Source organism: Dermacentor variabilis, chromosome 9 (genome assembly GCF_050947875.1).
Source record: "Dermacentor variabilis isolate Ectoservices chromosome 9, ASM5094787v1, whole genome shotgun sequence".
Classification (NCBI taxonomy): domain Eukaryota; kingdom Metazoa; phylum Arthropoda; class Arachnida; order Ixodida; family Ixodidae; genus Dermacentor; species Dermacentor variabilis.
Genome location: NC_134576.1, coordinates 56663318 through 56679756, shown reverse-complemented (window position 1 = coordinate 56679756; position 16439 = coordinate 56663318). Strand labels below are relative to the sequence as shown.

The 16439-nt window shown below is 47.9% G+C and overlaps 1 protein-coding gene across 1 annotated transcript in view; it reads left to right on the top strand.

Moving 5' to 3' along the window:
- The first annotated feature begins 251 nt into the window (after positions 1-251).
- LOC142592716 (sodium- and chloride-dependent glycine transporter 2-like) overlaps positions 252-16439 on the top strand; it is a 159545-nt gene continuing 143357 nt past the window's right edge. The window contains exon 1 of the mRNA XM_075704315.1: positions 252-306. Coding sequence (XP_075560430.1) covers positions 298-306 — 9 coding nt within the window. The 5' untranslated portion in view covers positions 252-297. The remainder of the gene's footprint in view (positions 307-16439) is intronic.

Here is a 16439-nt window from a genome sequence, read left to right as displayed (position 1 = left end):
ACGGAAAGGAAAATAACGAAGCAAGAGCAAACACGGGAAGAGCGATCAAGGTGCCGGGTATGCGCGACGCATCAGGAACGAAGCCAGAGAGAGAGAGAGAGAAAGAGAAGCCTGGGAGAGAATGTGCGTTACAGGAGGAGAAGGAGGAGGAGGTAATGACACCTCCTCCTCTCTTATGCCCCTTCGCCCTCTCTCAACCCTTCCCCGGCGAATGGGGACGAAAATTGAAAGGAGTTTTGCGCTTTGTTCGTCGACAGCCGCCGAGGAATACAGGCAGCTCGCCGGCGAAGCCACGCCATGCCTACGGTGAGTCCGAAACGTCGTCTCCCGCTCGCGCGCGTCGTTTTTCGACGCCGCGCGACCGACCTTATTAAAGCGCGCGCAGTTTCTGACGTGGAGCTGAGCTTTGCCATACGTTGTTTTGGTGTTTTGGCAGTGCACTTGTGTCACTTTTGGCGTTTTGCATCGGTGTTAGCAGACGACACGCGTGTAATTGTCGTCTGCGACGAGATTGATACCACTACATTGTCGTGTGCACCTGAGCGTTCCATTTAGTATGGTGCTGGAAACGTTATCGGAGAGCTTGCATCAATTCCTATTGCCTGTTGCAAGAATACTTTTTTTTTTTCGGAACAGCCCCACAGCTGTGTCACTTGTGACAAAAAACAAGAACTGTACAGACGCAATTTTTTCATTCAGCAGGTCTTGATTCATTTTCTATTATCTATAACAGAATTCATCTGTAACACGGAATGAATCTTGTCTCGCGAGTGATCTTTTTTTTTTTTTGTGGTCACTTGCTTTATCCACCTTATGCTTCGCTTTAACCGCTTAAATCCGCTTTAACGGTTATGAGCTATGAGAGGAGAATAGAAAAAAAATACTTCTGCCTATTTGTTTCCACTCGAGGCGCTACATTTTCCCGACAGAGCTATCAAAACCAGCGGCATTACAGATATGTTCAGAAACATTGCTTCCATGGAGTAAATTAGCGAGCAGAATCCGTACGTTGAGGTTTATTTATGTGTACCGCGTCTTCTTCGCGCTTCTGTCAATAAGCCAACGCGCGTTTCGTATCGGTTTAGCTTATTTTTTTAATTTTTGTCTGTGTCTGGTTGGGATGTGTTGCGCAGCGACACCGTCTGCAACCTGGAGTGGTCCGTCGGTTCGCGTCGTCTGCTACAGCGCCGACTTTCTGTAACAACTCTGCGCAGCTGTTGCTCGCCACCTCATAGCAGTTGGCCGCGCGAACTCATTTGACGATTTTTGTTATTTCTCGTCGGCCCTGTAACGTTAGCCAGGTTCCAGGCATCAGGAAGTGCACCGGCGGATCGAATTGAGGTCGCTTTTTCTGTGCGTTTTTCATTTTTTGCCCTCGCCTATCGAGACCGGCCTCAGCGGTGTCTCCGGCATCTGCCGATAGAGCAGCGAGAGAATGCGTTATCCGCCGTGGCCGCCGTTGTGTTTCGGACGTGCGAAGGATGTAACCGATCAGATACGATGATCGGTTTCGCCCGATGTTTGTCGCTTTCTCAGTTTCTGATCCCCGCTAATGGACTTCCTGCTTCGGAATCAAGCTCTTCGAGACGTTGCTTACGTTGTCCCGGGACGAAAACAAGAGCAGTGGAGGTTCCTAGACTCCTTATGTCACATAAGTCTCGTTACGTTAAGTCTCGTTACGTCTCGTCTCGTTAAGTCTCGTCTTATGTCTCGTTACTTAGTTTCTTACTGTTTATTGGTTTATTGTTGAGATGCAGTTTATCCAGTGTGATATTTGCAAGGGATGTTTGCAAAAACGAAAGTTCAATTCAATTAGTGTAGAAAATTTCTATTGGTTGCGCCAGATTTCCTGTTGCTGGACAGTAGGCTCGCTAAGAGGGACGCAAGTGCAGGAACAAAAATGTCGAACGAAGCGCACAAATTTCCTCTGCGAAACGTTCGGCTCCTTTCACCACATCTCATGCTGCTTGTGCTTCTGGATGAATGTACGATTACTTCTACATTTCCTTTCTTTATCGGTGTGCGAGACTCGTCTACATCAAATGCTAATATGGATGCCACAAGGCATACTTTCAAACGCGATCGAGCCCAATCGGGATTAAAGTGCTCTGTCGCGATTGGCTCCTTTGCACGAACTGCGGGATGGAGCCAATCGCGGTCGAGAATTTCGATCCCGATTGGGCGCGATCGGAAGTGGCCGTGTGACATCGCGGTATGAGGAATGTAGGCTCGATTTATCACCGGATTATCCACTGAATTGGAATCCAATCCCATTACGTAATAATGAAATACAGTATCCTCAATTTAGCCCCAGTTGCGGTGCTTTTATCGCTTCGAACCTTTCTTTTTTTTTTTTTTTTTCGAACGCTCGACTAAATCTTAGCGCGGGTCTCGAATGGCGTTCTTATTCCAAACAAGCTCGAGAAATAATGTATGCACGTTTGCAAAACACGTGCCAGCTCTACCCGTTAACAGCGCGCGCGATGTGGCACATCAACTTCGCTATCCATAGGAGCGAGTTCTCGCTTTCCGATTTTTATCAATCGCTCCGTTCCGCCTCCGCAAATTGGGATCTTCCTTCGTCTTAACATTCCTTTTCCTTGCAAATTGCGTGGTGTGCATGCGTGCGTGTTTGTGTGATCGTCGTCTGCATTGACAAGGACAGCGATAGGCTTCTTATCGCAAGATAACGGGTGCCTCTTTTCACGCAAGATTGAAACCAGCGTATAGAGGCCGGTAAGAGGCTTGGTAGGTAGGCAATTGCCGCGATGCAGGGTAAGTGTAGTGCGGGCGAGAAAAGGCAGCACTTCGCGCTGGAAAACAAGGCGCGAGTTCATTGAACTCAAGACGGAACATTATTTCCGACGGATATAAGATTAAGATCCATACGCACGTCCGAAGTGGAGTACGGACGTCCGGTCGACCTACATTAACTGCCCTCAGGTGACATTCCTAGAGGCATGTCCGCTGGACGTTCGCTGTGTACCGACGTCACTCGCGCTATTTATAAAACTGGGTGGAAACTTCTTGCGCCCGTCGCGGGTGCCCAGCTGAGCAGCGGCGTTCACCCGCATCTCTTCCTTAAGTTATGTTTGTCATTGGCTGGCCGCTTTCGGTAACGTGTGCAACATAACGATCTCGCCTACCGCATGCCCTCGCGAATAGTTCTCGCGTATGACCGTTTCTTCTGGAATATACTGGCCTCCATCTCCTAAAGAGGGCCTCGCTCAGTGCGACGTAGGCAACATTTGGCTTTTGCCATAATATGCCGCATATTTGTTTTTGATGCGCGTGTACTTGTATAGTGCCCTTGTACGTCAGTGCCTGAATCCATGATGAAACAATGACGTCATTACGCATGTGACCACGTGGGGTGTACGTTGCTTAACCGTTATTCGCGCCTGTGGAGTTATGTATTTCGCCACGCTGCTCGGTAGGCCGCACCTGTCATTTTGCAAGCAAACCCTTTCTGTCCGTTACAAGATTGGTGGAGGTGCGGGGCACATCATACTGGACGACCGAGGTCGATAACCCCCGCGACGCAGCAAACAGGACGAGGTTGAGTGACAACAGGAAGCCGAGGGAGCGGTATACAGTACGTTTCCTGAAAGAGGTTTTCATACGAAGAAGGTGCGCTCAAGGTGCCATTGTAACGGAAGAAGGAGTTACTCATAATTTGAAGCAACGGATAACGACAGTCGCTGATATTATGAATGGGCAGACTGCTTGCTCGCCCTAGTTGGCGTCGTTTGCGCGCGAGAAGTTTCCCACGGCGTCCCAATTAACACAACACATTCCGAGAAATGTTCACAAAACTCTTACTCTTAAGCTATGAATAGCTTCGAAAATAGCGTTTGCTATAAATATTTCTTTCAGACGAAAGAACGAAGGAAACAAAACAAACCATTGAAAAAGCAAATTACTAACCTAGTACGTGTTCGTCGCGGATGTCTTCGGTTAACTGGAACGTTCGCAATCGTTGGACGTGTCCGACTTTTCTCCTTGCGATTTTTTTTTTCCTTTAACTTAACGCTTCGGTCACTGAGAGAGTTTCTCGGTGTCCAGCACACCTTCTGGAATACTTACATTTCTCAGTGTTGAGAGGCTCAGTAGATCGAAGTTTTTTATTACAGTATTGGGACTTCCGCTATACGGAAACGCTGGGTTTCTTGCTCACTGCTGTGTGCGTTTGCCGAGCGCAGCTTATTCAGTGCTTTTTCAGCGCCCCCATAGTGGACTTATCCTTTGCGATTCATCTGTCCTCCTTCCCCGTACTCTCCGCATCATCTCGCTTCTGATGCAGTTGCTAGCCTGTCTCTGACTGCTCTATTTGGGTTTTGTATTTCTGTTATAACAACAAAAAATGTCACTCGCCGATAAGGTACAACTACTTCTGTGTTTGCGACGATGCTATTTCACCTTGCCACTTTGAGAAAGAAAAATCACCTTTCGAACGACGAGGTTAACAACATAAATTGGGCTTACATGAGGCATCTGGCATGCTAACCTTGACTACACCAGTGTAACGCAAGAATAATTTTCGGTCGATGCAATTCCTTACGTATCGTCCACCATGCACGGCCTGCCGATCCCGGTGATTTGGGGTGGAATCCCGAACTGTGGTGCAGTGATTACTACAAGATATACTGTGTCGTGGTAATGTTCGGCCTCTCGTTGAGCCACTTCGTGTGTCATGCTGATGTGTCCATACTGCATCGCGATTCACGAATGGTATGCGGATTCGATTATCGTCACAATAATCATCATAACATATAAAACATTTGATCACAAATTACACGCCCATCGTAAGAAACACTGCTTATCACTTTATCCTCGCCAATAATTTTAAAAATAAATGGATGCGCCGCCTTCTTTTTTCTCTGTGGAATTCGCCTCTCACTGGTGAATGGGAATATTAAGAGAGAGGGAGAGAGAGAGAGAGATGCAGGGAAATCAATCAGATTCAATTTTCCGGTTTGCTACTCTAAAGAATACTAATATCTCAGTTTAACAACCGAGATAGCAAAAAATTGTGCGGTACATCTCCCGTTATTAGGGGCAAGCGTACTGTGTACAGTACCATCTGTAACATACCACGATCATTTCGTACTTCCAACGCGTTTCTTTATTTCAAGAGCATGTGATGTATCTGTACGTTACTTGTTCTTGAATTGAATAAATACGCTGAAAGCATTTTTCTTGAACGAGACAGGTTCTATTTAGACTTTCTGCGCAGACTGATAGAACAATTAGGCGCCCCTAGCTCAGTCATGTTGGCTGAACGTGCGGCTAATGAATACGCGCAAGAGAGGGAAGTCGAGCTTGATCAAAGTTTCCTAATACAGTTGGACTCTGGGTTAACGAAAATCGCTTAAACGGAACAATGGTAGGAACTTTGGTTGCTCGCCCATAGGCACAATGTTAGTAAGCTTAGGTTAAACGGAAGCAAAGTTTTTTTCGAACTCCAGCGGAACTTCAACTGAAACATACCACCTACCTTATCGGCGCATAGAAACGGCAAAGTCTTACAAGCATGCCAAATAGTGATAATATAAACTGTAAAAAAAAAAGAAAAAGAAGAAACAAGATATCGGGCAGTTGCGGGGAAGTTAATGTGTCTAGAAGTTGCAATGATGTTTCTATTATGGAGGACTTCGCTAAGAAAGTAATGATCCTTTAGGAGGAAGAGCGCACAGCGGTTTAGGCATGGATCTTCAGGCAGTTTAGTCAGATGTCACTACTGCTTCGTTCAAAGTGCCAGCAATAAGCGCCGTATACAACGGTGCACTCGATATCTGCTCTGGAGAGACCGTTGAACAGTTTCTTCTGCGTAACATTGGCTGATAACAATACTATCGGTGAAGTTTGTGGCGAAGGCTATTTCTACAGATGGAAACTGATACTGCTGCTCCAGTGGGCGTTACTATATTCTGACCAGAGGTGCAGTTGCGGGGAGAGGTACAATCGAAACCCTGCAGCTCTATTTTGAACGTGACGACTACGCAACATCGTTGGGATTTCTTTCGCGCATGAACGCAGCATTGCGCGTAAGAAGACAGGCCGTACTAGAATCAGAGCAAAGCACCTATTTCTTACCACTCCAATGCGAAAACACTCAAGTGCGTTTTTTAGGGCAATAACGATTTCTGGTGATTTCTGTGCCCTTCGCGTAAATCGAAACTTTGGACAAACGGACCACACTTTTTTTTTCTTTCCCTCCGTGTTCCGTATCTTGGCCATTTGCGTCGCGTGCGTCACGCGCCGCGACAAGTGGCGCATAAAAAACGAGAATGCAAAAATTTTTTATCCTTCCCTTCCCTCGCGGCAACTACAAAGCTGCGAGGCGCCTTGCGAGACTGCACCTTCACGATCGCTTTAAGCGGAGTCCAGTGTGACGGTATCCGACCGAAGACACGACCGTCACCCACCTCCCGTTGGTGGCTTTCATCCCCCCATCCCGCCCCCATGTGCAGGGCAGTAAACCGGTTAAGCTAAACTGGGGCCCTATAATGTAAAACTATTCCAATATGTTTCTATTCCAATTTCCTGACGTCAAATTTGCGTAACCACCGACGCAAGCACCGGGCGGTCACCCACAGGGTTGTCTGAACAGACCAATCAAACGCTTTCCTCGTTCATAGGAGGTCACTTTTGTTTGCTTCAAAAACGAGTAACATTGCCTACACTGAGCGGCTTGTCGTATCCAATTGGCTGACAAGAGGCGAGGAGAACGTTCAAGTGGAGAGGCATTCACTGGGGCAGAGCCAGTGCACTGAAAATCGATAACCGGATGAATAGGATGGTACCGGCGTCTGCGATTGGTCGGCTTTCCCTTACTTAGCTTGTGGTGGCTCGTCGAAAATCGCAGTGGCATGCAACGGAAGCTTAAGAATGACGCTAAAGCTGACCCTCAGAAAAGAATAGTTCGCAGAATGAGGTAGTAAACGTGACGAAAGTGCTTGAAAAGGTTACACGGTCACGCAAGAAGTTTTATTATACGCAAATACACCCATGCTCTCCGGCAGGTGCGAGTAGCCAGCGTCTCAGCGATCGGCGGCAGCCATCTTTTATTCCTTTCGGAACGGGGCAGCCCGCGGCTATTCCGGAAAAAATTCAGTTTTGTTAGGCATATTAATGCATCCTTATCGCGTACACGTCACTGTGACTCGGTGAGTTCGTGCGATTTTGTGACGTCGCGTCACAGGCAGGTGAAGTGGGTGCAGCCCGAAAACTGTTTACCAATAGCCGAGGGCTAATGGTGAAAAGCGGTCGAATCAGAAATAACTGTTTTTCTTTTTTCTGTCAAATCATGCATAATTAGTGTGTACACATCATATCAGACGGGGAGGTATTGCGGTTTTCGTGACGTCGCGTGACAGACAGGTGAAGTGGGGGGTGGTCGAAAAAAGCTTTTGACCAATCGCGGAGGGCTGATAGCAGAATTGGAATAGAAATGTTTGGAATAGTTTTACGTTATAGCGCCCCTGGTTAACCTCCCTGCCTTTCCTTTTCCACTTTTTCCTTCCTTCCTCTGCGTTCGCAGCCTCGTGGTGAAAAAGAACTCGTGATTTGAAGCGCAGCGCTACCGTAGACGATTGCTTCAATACAGCACTGCTCACCACGAACACAGGGCAAACAATGTTTTCACTTTCTCTTGTTTCTTTTCGCTTTCTTTCTTTTTCTTTTGTTCGCGCTCTGCTACACAACGCACAATGACTCTTGTGTCGTCGTTCGGGCGTTTGCAGTCGTTCCCCGAACGGAAGGCAGAGGTGACGGAAGCACCTGAATAAATAAATAAAAAGAAAGAGATAAAGAAGGAGATAAAGAGAGAAAGCAAAAACACACATAGAGGGGCCTAAACTTTGCATACTTGCATGCCAATGAGATGAAAAATTTTTATTTGCCTTGAGCTCTCGTGCAAGTGGACATGTTTGCGCGTTCCGCGCGTCAAACCAGAGAACGAAACGGGCCAGAAAGCCGAAAGCATAAAAACAGAATAAAGCAAACACGATAGAACGCTCCGTGAGCGTAGAGTGTACTTTGACTCGTGTTGGGAGTTTTTTAGAGTGACGCCACGGAATTTTTGCAAGGACGTGACACGCGAAAGCAGTGCCGCGTGCGTTTTCGTGCCTCGAACGCAATTGTCTGTGCGCGGTGCGGTTTTGGGTGCTGAATCGAAAGATGGCTGGAATTTCGCATTTTCGTTTTTTTTTCTTTTAAATTGACCTTTCTCCGCAAAATAAGCTGATTTAGGGTTTAGAAGGAGTGCTCAGAAAGCCTGCGTTGACGCGGTGCATGTTTTTAGTGTGGTGGCAGAGAGATCATTCATTCATTCATTCATTCATTCATTTTTTTAACAGCTTCAAGGCCTGAAGGCTTTACAGAAGGGACAGAGTAACAGATAGGCATTGTAAAAACAAAACAATGCAGCTGCTAGACATACAAGTAATCTTCAACTGCAGCCTTAAATCCAAGTACTACGTGGATCAGTTCGGCGATGGCAGAAAAACAACGTACTGAAACGACGTTCTCACGGAGCGCTCATTCTTAATTGAATTTCATTTGAAGAAAATTACAGGACAAACTAGTATGCATGCGTCAACTCGCACGTTTAAAAAAAATCAAATAAAAGAAAATAAAGTGACCCTCGGCTCCGCCGAATCACTCGCCTCTGCTGCCCTTCCCTATCATTTTTCTTTCCACACACGCTGACGTGAACACCGAGGAAAGAAGATTAATGATGGCGACCAAGGTTAAGTTTTCTGCACGTTCCCGTTATCCACTGCTTTCCATCTATGACAGCATTGGAGGAATTCCAAGCCTGGCTAGCGCACTTCTTTTTTTTTTTTTCCTAATGTGGATGGCCTCTAAAATTGCTCGCTCATTGTTGTCTTTCTGTCGCACTGCACTTAGTGATAAAGAACTTGATCGCGCCCCGAATCGCACGTTCCCCCTCTGTGTAAGAATATCCGAAGGCGGAGTCAAGTCATGTGCGAAAGGGATTCAAGCTCGAGTACAGCTGCGTGAAAACCCAGCCGCACGAAAGTCATGTTTCTTTCATCATGGCGCGCAATGTTGCAAAACACTTCTGAGGAAAGTGTGCTAGCGAAAAAAAAAAAAAAAACGTACGCTACGGATGTAGGCGCGCGTATTCCATTTACACGCGGCGGATCCTTCCACTTTTCCCAGAGTGTTTCGAGAATCGCGCCCACTACTCGCCCAATAATTCGCTGCACCGCAGCAGGATATGCGACTCGTAAAACGTAAGCTCGCGGAGAACACGGTGGCATCATTATTCAGCTTTCTCGCGCGTGAAGGAACCAGAGTTGCACAATTATCGGAGCTGCCGCGTCCAGTTCCGACCGTAAGGCACATTCGCGTGCGCTCTTATAATTCACTGACAAAAAATGAAATGACCACCTTATCAGCATTTGAAAGATAGACAACAATTTTTGTCGATGGACTATGTGTAGGACTGGGAAAAGACAGAACTAGATGCCTTATCGACTTTGTCTATTGACTGAGAAAATACGAAATAAAATAAGAGATCTCTCGACATTTGTCCAGAGATAGTCTATATAGATTAGGAATAGACAAAACATACACCTTGTTGATTTTTGTCTATAGGCACTTCATATAATGGGTGTAGGCATAAAGAAGTAGACAGTTTATGGACTTTTGTCTTTTGACAGTCTATGGACATTTTATAAGAAAATGAACTAGTCTAGAGAAGAGCGAGTCAGTCTAGAAGAAATCTATAGATTGTCTTAATCCAATTTTGTTAGGGGTAAAGATTGTATTCTGTACATCACAAAAGTACACAGGAAGTTGGCGGCCTGATCACCGTTTATCGAACATGGGATGTCACCGGAACCAACTTTTTGATAACAGGACTTAGTCAAGGTAGTCGTTAGCCTGACGCAGGCAAGTGTCATTATGGAAAGGTGGCCTCTATAGTGCCATCCCTTTAAGGCTACTGGGGCCGAATTCAGGAAGCTCTTTGTTACTAAGTGCTGCTTCTTCATTGGCTGATTGCCTTCGACAATAATATGTCCGACATCACTATTGGCCCGCACGAAAGCTTTCAGCGCAAGAACTTTTGTGAACATGGGCCCTGGTGATCATAAAAGCTGTGTGGCGTTCCTTATTGAAGGCTTGCGAAGACTCCACTGCGGGCACTGTCGGCGGAATCACGCTTTGTACAGCGCATCTTATTCTGTCGCGTTATCTCCTCTCTTCAATAGCGGTTATATCTTAAAATGAATTTAGATTACTAATTATTAATTTTCGATAAGCTACCACATTATGGATGCATAGATTCCGCAATGATTCCGCTTGTGAACAGAGACTAACTGCCTTGCTGCGTTCACAAAACTATCAGTGATCGGAAATTTAGAAAGTTAAAGCGTCGTAATTATACCGTCGCAAAAAGATTTGACGCCACAAACACGACGATCAGACAAATCCATCTCGTAACCATCATTCCCGTGTTATAAAGCTCGTACAGTATACTAAAACTACTAGGAGGAACACACGTGCTGTGATCGTGCTGTGATCGTTCCTCGACCATGGAAATGATGGTTTGTACACGGCCTCGTCTCACGTTCGAGCTTGTGGCTTCGTTTACTATGCTTCGTCTGGCCTAAATTTCGAAGCAAGCATTTCTTTAGGAGTACAAGCTGATCAGCTTCAGCGAACACGCATAATCACCGCGAATCTGTAATTTACAGCGGAATATATTGTCGAAAATTATCAGTTTGCAAACTCACGAACTCCCTTCAAAGCCGGAAGGACGAAGCTTAGACCAAATCCATGCACCGCCCATCATTCGCACGTTGGCTGAAGCGTCATATTTGCAGCTCCCGTAGCAGAGCACTGCACGGGCCCGCTTTGTGAAGCCCGATTTCAGTCCGGGCCCGTAATACCCAGCCATCGGCCCGGCCCGCGCCCGGACGTACATGACTGAACGCAGCCCGGAACCGGCCCGACCCCTTGGTTCCAAGCCCGGGCCCGTCCCAGGCCCGGGTATCCATTGCTAAGCTTAGCCAGGGTCCACGTGTGCATGACTAAGCCCGGCCTGCAAGCAGGAAAATATCTTTCTTTACTCACAGATTTGTGCCGCATGTGTCAGCCTCACCTTCCCGGGGTCTATCAGATGCAGTGTATAGGGAAGAAAGACCGAAAGCTTTGTTTCTCCCATGGAAATATAAGTGGTCTAGCCCAATGCCTTTGCTGTTATCTATCTGCTGGTGCAGATGCATCTGCCTTGATCGCACGATTTGGTCCGGCAAGGTCATTTGACATGCGAACATATATATATATATATATATATATATATATATATATATATATATATATATATATATATATATATATATATGCAAGCAGGCGGCTTTACGAGCTTACAGCATAAAATAAATGCACAAGTAGAAAGAGACACCTCTTGCGTTAGCACTGAAATAATATAATACTATCGAGAGTTGTAATAGCTCAATCGGAAAAGCGGTAACAGGGGAATGGTTCGAAGAATGTTTTCTTGCATAACTTATTTTTTGTTCGCGGAAACAATGTTCATTCTTGTGAAAAAAAAATGGACCATCACCCGTTTTTCTTTCTTAGCTAAGGTACACTAAGAGCCAGTTCTTTACACGTGTCGCTTCAGCTTGGCACAGAATGCCATGGACCATGCAATGCATTATGTTCGCGTGTGCTCGAAGGCACCATACTTAGGCGTTTTAAGGACTCCGGCCCGGGCGCACGGCTTCAAGCCCCATCCGGCCGAGGCCCGCCGGAATGAAACGCTTCGGATAGCCCGGGCCCGTGCAGTGCTCTATCTTCTAGACACTAAAAAAAAAAAAGGGGGGGGGGGGGGGGGTCTTCGACGCTATGGCGCCAGAGTTCGCTCTGGTGTTTTTAATGCGAAGCTTTCTCCGCGGACCTTCTCGGAGTTTCCTGACAATGGCCCCTGGGTGCTGCGCTGCTATCTTCAGAATTTAAGTGCAAATGTGAAGACACCAACAGTCATCTCCTGTGTCACTGTTCTCGCTTTGATAACCGACGTACTACTCTCCAGTGTACCTTGAATAGATTGAATGATAGGCCATTTACAGAAGCGAAGATCGTGGGAGCCTGGCCTCACAGTTCATTAGCGAAGAAAGCAGTTAGAGCGCTTCTTCACTACCTGAAGGCAACAGACTTGAGTGCCTGACTATAGACATCCTACACCTAACTCAGTGCGTGTGAAAGTGCGGTATAGACTCATGTTATCTCTCTCTTTTAGTCCCCATTCCCCTACCCATGTGTAGGGTAGCATACTGGACTCAGTCTCGTTAACCTCCCTGCCTTTCCTTCTTCCCTTCTCTCTCTTGACAATTTACTGAAGATGGACCAACGCCGTTTAGTTACACCAGCCGCGGCGCACCCCAAGGCCGCGTACTCAGCCCTACCGTGTTCGACATGGTGCCCGTCGGCATCGCCGATTCATTGCCGCAAATCATGCCGCAAACCCCTTATATGCGGATGACATTCGCATATGGGCTTCAGGAGTGACACTTGTACAAGTCTGCGCACGATTTCGGGAGACTTCAGCGGCAGTGTCAACATATCTAAGAAGGCAAGGGCTGGAGCTCTCACCCGAGAAGTGGGCACTCTGCTTATACCCGCAAAGCGATGGTTCCGTGTGCTTTGCGGATTAATAGACAAATTGTACCAAACAGACGAATGTACCGATTTCTTGGCGTCGTCATCGAGAGAGTCTTCTCTTGGTGACCTCACGTCTCGTACATGACAAAGAATCACAAAAGCGTTTGGCCGCCTCGCGTTTCTCGGCGGGAAGTCCAGGGACGCTTTAGTAGCATCGATGTGGCAATTGTATAACGCTCTATTCTTGGGCTTCCTGTGGTACAGCTTACCGGTGCTACGAAATATTGGCACGACAAATATTTGCAGACTTCACAGTGTGCAAGCCCAAGCACTCAGAATGTGCCTTGGTCTCTCCCCCCTCCCTCCCCCAATATACATCATCGTTGCGACAGACGCCATTGCCAAAGATTGTCATTTGACCCTCTTGACTGCTGCAGATGTTCTGAGAGCACACATCTAACACCTGACTCGGCTTTCCTGACACCGTCTTGCTTGCTTTCCAACAAAGAGGCCGCATTCTATATTTTCCAAAAGTATTGTAAGACACCAGTTCTACTTGCCAACACAATTCACGCCTTCTACACGAATGTGTTGCGGGCGCCATTATAGGGCCTCCACAAGCCGCAAGTACAATTGATAATGCCGGGCATAAGAAAAAAAAGAATCTGGAGCGCAGTTGCGAGCTTTAAAGCCACCAACGTTGGAACACATTTACAACGTGCACAGATTCCGGCAACATAGCTGGACAGCTGGTTCGGAAAATCTCAACAGCCCTGCTGCTGCGGTCATCATTCCGGCCACATCTGAAGAAATCAAGTGAAGAATTTCTTATGTGACCACATGGACAGGTGCAGAGCTTGCTGCACTCCGTGCTGCACTTGATTTCATTAATCTGGAACCACTAGAACAATGGATCGTTCTTTTTTGTGATTCCAAGGCTGTGATTTCAGTGCATATAAAGCTTAATACGCCACGGGCCCAACTGAACAACTGGACTCAGAAATGACCTATGACAACCTAAACTTTCAATCGCTTCCAGGACGTTGCAACATCAGCGGTAATTACCACAATGACGAAGCCGCCCGATCGGTACATGAAAGTTGCCAATGTGCTTTGGCTGTGGCTGGGCTGCGATTCATGTCCCGTCAATGTACAAGGGTGGTCGAAAGTTCCCAAGCCACAGCGTGCTCGAAATTGTTCACTCTCAAGCAAGTGGCGGGGCTCGTAAATTAATTTTGGCACTCGGAAGCTGCGAGTGGTGAGAAACACTGTCCCTTACCCTCTTCACAACAACCTTGGGGCTCTTATAATCTGATAGATTACACGCCACATGGGCACGAAGTCAACGTGTTCACGCAAGCTGCGGCCTGGAAACTTTTGATCAGCCCTGTAGGTTCAATCTGTGGGACTCGGAACGTTTTCACCATGTGCCGTTCGCGTTCGTTGTCTCCGGATATACAGATGCATCTACGTAGCGCCTGGGTTACCACGACGCGAGCAGACCAGGCTGTGCCGTCTGTGCTAAAGTGTCGAATTTACAAACCCTTACGCTTTCCTTATTGAAATGACCGAGAGCTCCACGTGAGACACATGCAGCTGTGATGAGACGCTCGCACACGTCATCTATGTCTGCCGGCGCTATAATGCCGAGAGGCAAGTGATGTGCAGAGTGATGGACCGACTAGACAATCGCCCACTATCACAACTGAAATCTCTCGGCCAGTGCTCCCAAAGCATCTCTGCGCACATGGCTTTGTTCGCGCTACTAGGGTTCCTGTGGCCTACGAGCCTTCTCGATAGCCTTTAGGAACACCACCAGCTACCGCTGCATAGGGTGCACGGATTCTTTGTGCGCGTCTCTCCCTCTCGCTCCCCTTCCCTTGTCTTTCTATCTCTCTGCCTCTTCCCTCTGTGCAGGGTAGTGTTTGGATCGCCTTGCTGGTACGATCTGTTGGGAACTCGGCGCTGACGCCCGTGGTTGTACCTGGGTCGCAAGCCCCAAGGGTAGCGTTGGCCTGGCGGCCTGGGGTACAACTGGAAGCATCCGAAGGTCCCGGCAAAGCATGAGTCGACTGGTAACAACGAAAAACTTGTTTATTTTAACATCGCAAAGAGTTGGCGGTCAGGTTTGACCGAAGTAGAGAGACGGGAGAGCACTTCACTCAACAGAAGAAATCGGAGCCCTCCTTTTGGCGTCCGGGGGCAGCTGTTTTTATACTCTCGCAGTTGAGGGCAAGAAGGAACCCCTCAAAAGACGAGCACGTGAATGTACAATGGGCTAATGGTGACGCACACTGTCGTAGCGATGCCGTAGCACCATGTCGAGCACGATCTCGTAGCACCCTGTCGTGGCGCTGCCGGTCGGACACAATGACTGTAATGAGAGGATGGTCCCTGCTTTGGCATCGCCTGTTTCGGGCACAATGACTGGAATGAGATCCCTGCTTTGGCATCGCCTGTTTCGGGCACAATGACTGGAATGCGAGGATGATCCCTAGGCGGTCGCATCGCCGCAGTCGCGCCTGGAAACACCTGGCGATGAGTGTTGCGGCGACGACGATCGGGCCAAAATGTCTGCCGCCCCGCCGCAGTCGCGCCGGCAAAACCACGTGTCGCAGGCGAAACGCAACAGACCGCCCCGCCGGGGGAAGGAGATCCCGATGGACAGGGGACTGCATCCGCTGTCCGGAGGGATGTCGCTCGATGATGCTCATAACCGAAGTCGGGCGTCCTTCGACGTTTCTTGAGCGCAGCGCACAGAGAAGGCCTCGTTCTCTCGTTCAGGTTCGCACGGGACACTGCAAAGTGACTTCGGGAGAGTTCACATTTTTGTTCTCGTTCCCGGCAAGCGTTAGAACTACGCTGAAACTCAACCGCTCAGTCAGCAAGCACGGCACAACCCTCACTAAGCCCTGCCAGGCTCTTTCCCCTTTTTATACCACTGCCTAGTTCCTTACAGTAGTCTAGCATCACTCAGAACGCGTCCACAAATTGAAAAATTACACTAGAAAGCATATCATCACTTTGAAACACTAAACAAAAGCAATATGTTAAAAAAAATCCTGCCTCAGGAAGAAAAACATCAGTAACAAACAATATTGAGGCTGATTCCTACGTTAGGGGCTTCGACTTAAGCCATCGGCGTTACCGTTGAGACTCCCCTTTTTGTAACGTACCTCAAAGGAATATTGTTGTAAAGCGAGGCTCCAGCGCAGGAGGCGGCCATTTTTGGGAGAGATGGTCTGCAGCCATTGGAGAGGGCAGTGATCCGTCTCAATGATAAACCTCGAGCCGGCTAGATAGCATGACAATTTCTGAACGGCCCACACGAGACACGCACACTCTTTCTCGGTGGCGCTATACGCCTGCTCACGACTGGTCAGCTTACGACTAGCATACAGGACGGGGTGTTCTACTTCTCCATTTTCCCGTTGGCACAGTACAACGCCCATGCCTCGCTCACTAGCATCGCACTGAACAATGAACCCTTTTGTATAGTCTGGCGATCGTAGCACAGGCTGGCTTGTTAGGGCACTCTTTAGGGCGCTAAAAGCTCTTTCCTTGGTCTCGTCCCAGACGACTGTTTGAGGCTCTGTCTTTCTTAGAGCATCCGTCAGGGGAGCCGCGATATCAGAGTACCTAGGGATGTACCTCTGATAGTAGCCGGCGACACCCAAGAACGACCGAATATCGGTCTTGGTGCGCGGTTGCGGAAAGTCTCGCACAGCGGCCACTTTTATTTCAGAGGGGCGGCGACGACCCTGACCAATCACGTGACCGAGGTAGACAACCTCGGC